Here is a 6,798-nt window from a genome sequence, read left to right as displayed (position 1 = left end):
GGTGGTGGGAAGCCTGCGGGCCCGAGGCGGGCGGGGAGACCCGTACGGCGGAGGTTCGGAAACGCTGGCGTCCGCTCCGTCATTCTTCGCAGGCCCGAGCCAGCCTTTTAAAGAGTCTAGGTCGCGGGAGTTTTAGGAGTTCTGGAAGAGGGCTGAGGACTCCTGCCTGCGTCTCTGGTGTGAGCCCTGGCTCCGGCCGTACTCGTATTTCCCCGCGAGGACGGCTTTTCTCAGTCATTCTTAAAATTGGTGGGGTTGGACCGTATTATTGTATTTTTGGTGGTCCTCTGTGTGTAAGCATTGGTTGTCCTGCGCAGGGCGCCGTGCAGAGCGCCATGAGGGAGAAGCTGGGGGAAGGAGGGTTTAGAGATGCTTGAGGTATGGGCCTTCCCTACGTGAAGCGTTGGAGGTAAGTGGGCTTTGTAAATTGTGCTGATACTTTTATAATTTAGGATTTCGTAGGGACGGTCGTGCACTGACTGAGTTAAACGCTCACTTAGGGGGCCGTCTCCTGTGCGCCATTCTGAGTGTAATGGATGCAAAGGCCAGTGAGACACAGCCCTGGTTCTTCAGAGACTCTAATGGGGCAGACGGGGAGGTGGGGGACCTGAATAATTGGCGTGTGATCGGTGCTGTGGTGGGGGGAAAATGCTGTGGGAGCCAGAGGAGGGGATGACTGATAGAGTTTGGGACCACTTCGCTGAGAAAGGTGACGTTTGAGTAAGGTTTTAAAACTATAATCAGGCGTTCTCCAAATTGAAAGGGGTGGGGAAAGCATTCCAGATGGAGCGAAGTGTATTAAAGAAGAAAGTTAGGACAGTGTGGTTGTGTAGAGGACGATGAGATTAAGGCTCAAGCATAGCACCTGTAAAACAGGCACTTTGTTATACTCCCCCCCCCCCCCATGGAGTTTAGCTGCTAAATGGCAAACGTAGACCGACGGTTGTCAGTTTCACGGAGTATCAACTTATTGAGCTCTAGAGGTGGCTGAAGGAAGCATGTGGTGTTTCCAGAATTGTTATTTAGATACTGACAGTGCCATGCCGAAAGGCTGGAAAGGGTGACATGGGATCCTAGTACTTTGCCACGTCAGAGATTGGGTATCACCAGGTGCCATTTAAAATAAATGAAATGCAACCAGCTTTTTCATTCAGAAATTAATTATTCAGGTTGTGAATTATCCAGGCTTTACATTGCTTCTTTTATCGTGCTCATGCCCTGGAGAAAGATGAAATTATATTTTATATTTAGCTGATTGTGGAAAAATAAAAACCTGGTCATCAGACCTCAGATCTCTTTCTAGCTCTGCTGTTAATTTGCTGTGGGTCTTTGGCAAATCATAGCCGCTCTGGGTCTTGGGACTCTTAAGATAGAAGATTCTGGTATTAAAAAAATTGGCCTACCTTTTATCTTTGTGTGCAGAATTGTAAGTTATATGTATTATATATAATAATGTATTATAATATATTATATTATATATACATATAAAAGAACTGGAGTTTATAAAGGAATTTAGTAGAAAATCTTTTCTAAAGTTTTGCTTTAGAACTAGACCATAAATCCCTTCACAGGCATCCCTGAGATTTTTCTAATGCATGTTGTAAGTTTTTAAACTGTAAATGCCTACCTGCTTGCCTCTGTATTTCAAAAACAAAAAAGCTCCCCCAAAACTTGCTCAGCAGAGTTAAACCGAAGGATAGTAGAAGATATTTATTGGAAGCCCGTGGTTGCAACCTACACTTACCTAAAAAGAAGGCTTTCCTTTTTCTCATAGGTAAACCTGGTTGTTTGGAGGTGAACGTACTTAGATAACAGGAGGAGGTGAAACGCAGTGACGCGATGATGAGCGAAGTATAGTCTGACCTGGTATTGCCGCTCTTCCGAGTCGGCTTTGACCAGGGTGTGATCATGTAATCTTCTCTCTGAGCTGATCCTGGCTTTCCCACATTGGTGTGCTCTAGCCTATTGGATACTGATTTTATTACACATATGGGTGTTTCTTTGATATTCTTTTGAATTTTACTGATAACTTTCCTGCTTTCTTTTCTTAGGCTGAGGTGAAAAATCTGGCTTCGATACCTTCATGGAGTACTGCGTTACTTCAATCCTGAATCTGGTTCAGTTCCCTTATTGACTTATTAAAAATGTTTTTCTTTTTAAATTAACTGTGTATTTGCTTTGGTAAAACCTTGCTGTTTATCAAGAATTTTCGCAAATATACTCTTCTTAGGATACATAAAAGCGTTAATATTTTAAAATCCGGAGGATGTTCCATTTCCGAATGTAGTTTGTCACCTGTGTGCCGTGTGAGAATGTATGTACTTTGAGTTGCTAAAATGCATTAAAGTATTGGAGACGTCTGTCTCAGCAGAGGCACTTACGGGTGACGTTCATCCCTCCTCTTCCGTTCATGACGACTTTTCTTTCTGAACCCATGTGTTTTCACTCACCTGCTAATCCAGGCATGAATTTTTCTACTTAGGGAAATAGGTTTTTGTAGTATTTCTAACACAAGATGTTTCAAACAAGGTTGAATTCTTGCTGCTGGAGTAGAGGGTCCCCCCATCAGTATTGGAATAGCAAAAAAAAAAAGCCAATACAGAAAAGCCCCGAAAAAGTCAAGGTGGCCTGAATAAGAAATTTACTTGAAACACCTCGAGTAATCTTTTAAGTTTCCACATAATCATGACAACATGGGACAGCTCTTTGCCCAAATCATTTATTCTTGAAATTTAAGTGTTTCATAGAAACTTTAGTAATAGCCAGAATAATTCATGCCAGTGTAGCAAACTCTTAACAGCAAGCAGGAAGAGCTTATTAACAGATCCTGTCTTTACACGGCTAGGTCAGTATTGTACTTCACCTTTTATTGCTCGTTAGTGCTTTGCTTTCACACCGAAATCCTAAGGTTGCTGTATATATACACTCGACCCCTGTTTTCCTTCAACCAGTTCTCCAGGAAAGACATCATGGGTAACGAAGGAGTCTTTAAAAGTTGATAAACTACAGCACATGTTACTTAACCAGTGGTCACAGTATGTAGAAGGAGCTGCTATTGTTTTTCGGAAGTGTTTAATATAAAGAGCAAGCCCACTTATCACGTTCCTTGCAAACAGATACAACAACCTCTTCCTCGTAGGCAGATCAACTCCTTTCTAGAGAAAAGGCCTGCTTCCCCCTCACCACCCACTTTCTGAGGTCTAAGTTGGTTTTTTTCCGAGAGCTTCTGTACCTCTTTGTTCTTTAAGGAAAAGCTTCTGTACTGATTATCCTATTTTACCCACTTCTTCTACACTGTCCCCTGCCAATCCCGACTCTCTTACTCTAACCAGCTTGGTCAGCTCTAAGTTGAGGCCTATACAGCAGGCTAGAAGGTTAACATCAATGGGTATGTTCTTTTAAAGAAATCCATATAGTTGTTTAAAATTCATATAATTATGAATTGAGGCTAGGAAGTATCAAACAGTGCTGTGTACCAGGCTGAAGCATCCAGCCCCGTGGCCTTTCAGTGGTCCGGGGAGTACAGTTTAATCAGATGCTGCACTTCTGTCGGGTAACCCGTGACGGGGCAGGCTTGGTGACTCCTCACATAAATTAACACACAGCGGTAACAAAACACATAGCCAGAGGTGGCAAGGACAGTGTCGTTCACCCGGGTTTTGCGGCACAGTGGGCACACAGTCTTCAGTTTGGGTAACAGGGGAGAATCAGAATTGTAGTCCAGGTGGACAGGTGGGGGGGGTGTAGGCAGGGCGGTCAGTGATTTGATGGTTTCTTGATTTTCAGATGAGTACCACCACTCAAGGAACTGTAGGAAGAACACGCCCACAGAAAGGCCCGTAGAGAGGGATAAGGCAACACCCCCCACCGCTTTTTTCAGAGCCGACTTTATCTTCTCAGTGACACTGTTGGAGAATAGTACAAGGAGGTGAAAGGAGAAGCTTTATTTAGGTATAATCACAGAGTGACTAACACAAACATAGTTCTTACACTTTTCATCAGAATCACCAATTCCGTTTGGGGACTTAGCAGTTGCTAGTCTGGCTTGCCTCCTGAAGGTTGTATTCTAAATGATCCCCTCTTTCTGACTTACGGTATGACTTACGGTATTTAAGAGTGTAGAGGCTAAGTTTTGTGTTTAATGACTAGGGTGTTTTTGTGTTTTGAGAAATTAGTGAGATGTTGATTATATAGACCTAAGTGTGTGTGTGAGTATATCCAGAAAAAGAACTCGCTTAACAAAAATTAACTTAGCGCAGTATTGAGGAATATGTATTTGACCTTGTAGAACAGAGACACTAGCTAGAAGCAATAGCACTGTGGTTGAGAGCCGTCTTGAGAATTGTGTTGATCTGGCTTGAATCTCAGCTCTGCCACCTTCTAGCTGTGTGGTCTTGGCAAGGTACTTAGCTTTTAGCGCTCAGTTTCCTCGACTGTTAAATGGGGCTAATGAATTTATTTCATTGAGTTATGATGAGGATTCAGATAATGTACGTAAAGCAAACACCTAGCTCAGGGCCTAGCCATAGCAAGCGTACACAAAAATGTAGTTATGAGGAGGTGAGTTACCAGGATAGTAATCCTTGTGTTATGAACACAGAATATTTCTGTGATTCATAAAATAGCTCAAAGTGGACTGAGGGAGGTGATTTCATAGAATTATAAAGTAAGATTTTAGAATTGGTTACATATTTGGGGGAAGTGTTAAGGCCTTACCTCCTGGCTGGTTGGTGCATCACGCTGGCTTCAGCTGGTCTGTGCTCCAGAGCTTGTATATCCTGAACCGTGAGTCGACCAAGCCGGACTCCAGCCAGACTTAGCAGTGGTGAGTGATGCTGAGCTTTTCCCAGGATGTATCGAAGTTGTTGTACAAGAAACCAGCCTTCCCAGGCCATGTTAACAAATGGATAGGCTGCCAGGAAGGCTCTGTAAAATCGTTTCCAGCGGGAGGAAGGGGGATGGATAGAATATTCATCCTCTTCTCTCAGGCTAGCAACCAGCTTCTCCAGCTTCACTTTCAGATATGGAAGGAGAACCAGGAACATAACTGACTTCCAAAGTTGCTTCTTTGGGAGACCAGCACTGGCCAGTCTCTGAAGCTTGTGTGTGTCCCCCGTTACAATCCGCTTTAAGCCGTAAAAGTTTTCAGAAAATGAGGCACTGGTTTTAGACAAATAATGCTGCTGGAGCAGAAGATCTAGTAAGGCAAAGATTTCATCAAACCACCTCCAAAAGAAGCCATAGCGGGCAGGATTTGATTCGGCAAGAACCTAAAGCAAAGTGAATTAATTAATGAAATTCATTCCCTTTCACAGCTACTATGCCTCATATTTACATTTGCTCTTTTCCCCTCTAAAGTCTACACTTTGAGGGATTCTTTGGGGTCAACCCCAGCCTTCCTGAAGTACTGGGTATTCATTACAGAACTCTACAGGTAACAGGGACTCAATAACCGTTAAATCATAGAATGTGAATAATACGCTAATCGGTCACTTCAAAGGCTACCAAGTAAATTATTGGCTTGGTTTTTAACGTCGTCCCTAAAACCATTTAAAGAAACCGTACCTTACCTTGACCACGTGCTGAAGGGCGGGTCTCACTGCGGTCATTAAACTGTCCTGTGCTACCACCTCAAAGATGGATGGCTGGTCATCCCGCACGGAAGCAGTGGCGATGTGCGCCCCGTGCTCAGCCATCGTTTGCCGTGTGCCCTGGGTTTCACCTTGCCCACAAGCTCTCTAGCAAGTATGAACTTGTTCGGGGGATCGAATGGATGCTCAATCTTAGAAATAATCTTTTCGGGATATCCAAGACGTTTAACTCTCAATATTTATGGGAACTGGGGGGAAAGGCCACTTCTGGAGGCAGAGGGGACTAAATCTCAAGGAGGTTAAGGACGAAGTTAAATGCAGACATGGGTGGAAGTGGTATAGGGGGACTTGTCAAATGCTGCACCTCTCAGGGCAGAGCGTGACTGTGGGGCAGAGGTACGGGCGAAGGAGTGCGGTCCTCTCCCAAGTGCAGTCCTGGAGGCTGCGAATCAGGGGCTTCCAACCGTGAGGGCTCAGAGGCGCCAGTGCCGCCCGGCGCGCGGACGGGCTGCAGACTTGGCTGTTAAGTACCCCGCCCGTGCCCGTCCTTGCGCGCTGACCGCCCCGCGAGGCGTGAAGGACCCACGACGCCACGTTTGAAGGGAGGTCTCCGCTTTATGACAGAACCTGCACTCGGAAAGAGAAGCCACCCGTGCTGGGGAACTGCAGCGGAGAAAAGGCGCTCTAGTTCCGGGTCATTCCCACTAGCGCTTCCGCTTCCGCCTCCGCTGAAATAAATGCGGGCTCTTGGCGCTCCCCATGGACAGGAATTTTTCGCTCGTTTGCTTTAGCTAGTGGTTTATGCATCGCTGCTATCTCGGTCGGAAACCAGAGCTCAGAGTCTCTACAGAGGTGTTTTTGAGAAGATGTTTGGAGCGCCAACGTCAGGCGCCAGAACTCGGTCCAGCGAGCGATCGAGTTAGGGGCAGAGGGAGAAGGGAGAAAGGGACTGTGGGGGTGGAAAGGCTCTCAGAGTACGCACTGCACGGTGGAGGTTAATTTATATTATGCGATCCCCAGGAAAGATCTGAAGCGACGTGGCTGAAGATAGAGGCCTTAGCTGTATTGCTGCCAATTATAAAGAAAGATGAATATAGTGAGAAAGTTTCCTGCGGTTCCTCAAAACTTGGGACGACTGCATTTCGCCCAAGCTGGTAGCTTACCCGTTTTTTTACATTTGATTACATTCAAGCATTACTCTAGGCAC

General features: G+C 45.2%; 1 protein-coding gene and 1 non-coding gene across 2 annotated transcripts; one reads left to right on the top strand and one right to left on the bottom strand.

Moving 5' to 3' along the window:
• The first annotated feature begins 1,834 nt into the window (after nt 1–1,834).
• On the top strand, nt 1,835–1,930 carry LOC112298955 (Z30 small nucleolar RNA). Its single transcript, XR_002974189.1, has one exon. It is a non-coding gene; the product is annotated as a Z30 small nucleolar RNA (small nucleolar RNA).
• Nucleotides 1,931–2,591: 661 nt separating this feature from the next.
• Nucleotides 2,592–6,264, bottom strand: PEX12 (peroxisomal biogenesis factor 12). Its single transcript, XM_024553885.4, has 3 exons — nt 5,571–6,264; nt 4,717–5,270; nt 2,592–3,905 (listed from the first exon to the last, which is right to left on the bottom strand). The coding sequence occupies exons 1-3, from the start codon at nt 5,694–5,696 to the stop codon at nt 3,506–3,508; spliced, it is 1,080 nt and encodes a 359-aa protein (XP_024409653.1). The 5' UTR covers nt 5,697–6,264; the 3' UTR covers nt 2,592–3,505.
• Nucleotides 6,265–6,798: the final 534 nt, after the last annotated feature.

Source organism: Desmodus rotundus, chromosome 9 (assembly GCF_022682495.2).
Source record: "Desmodus rotundus isolate HL8 chromosome 9, HLdesRot8A.1, whole genome shotgun sequence".
NCBI classification, from domain to species: domain Eukaryota; kingdom Metazoa; phylum Chordata; class Mammalia; order Chiroptera; family Phyllostomidae; genus Desmodus; species Desmodus rotundus.
This window is presented reverse-complemented; position numbering and strand designations above follow the sequence as displayed.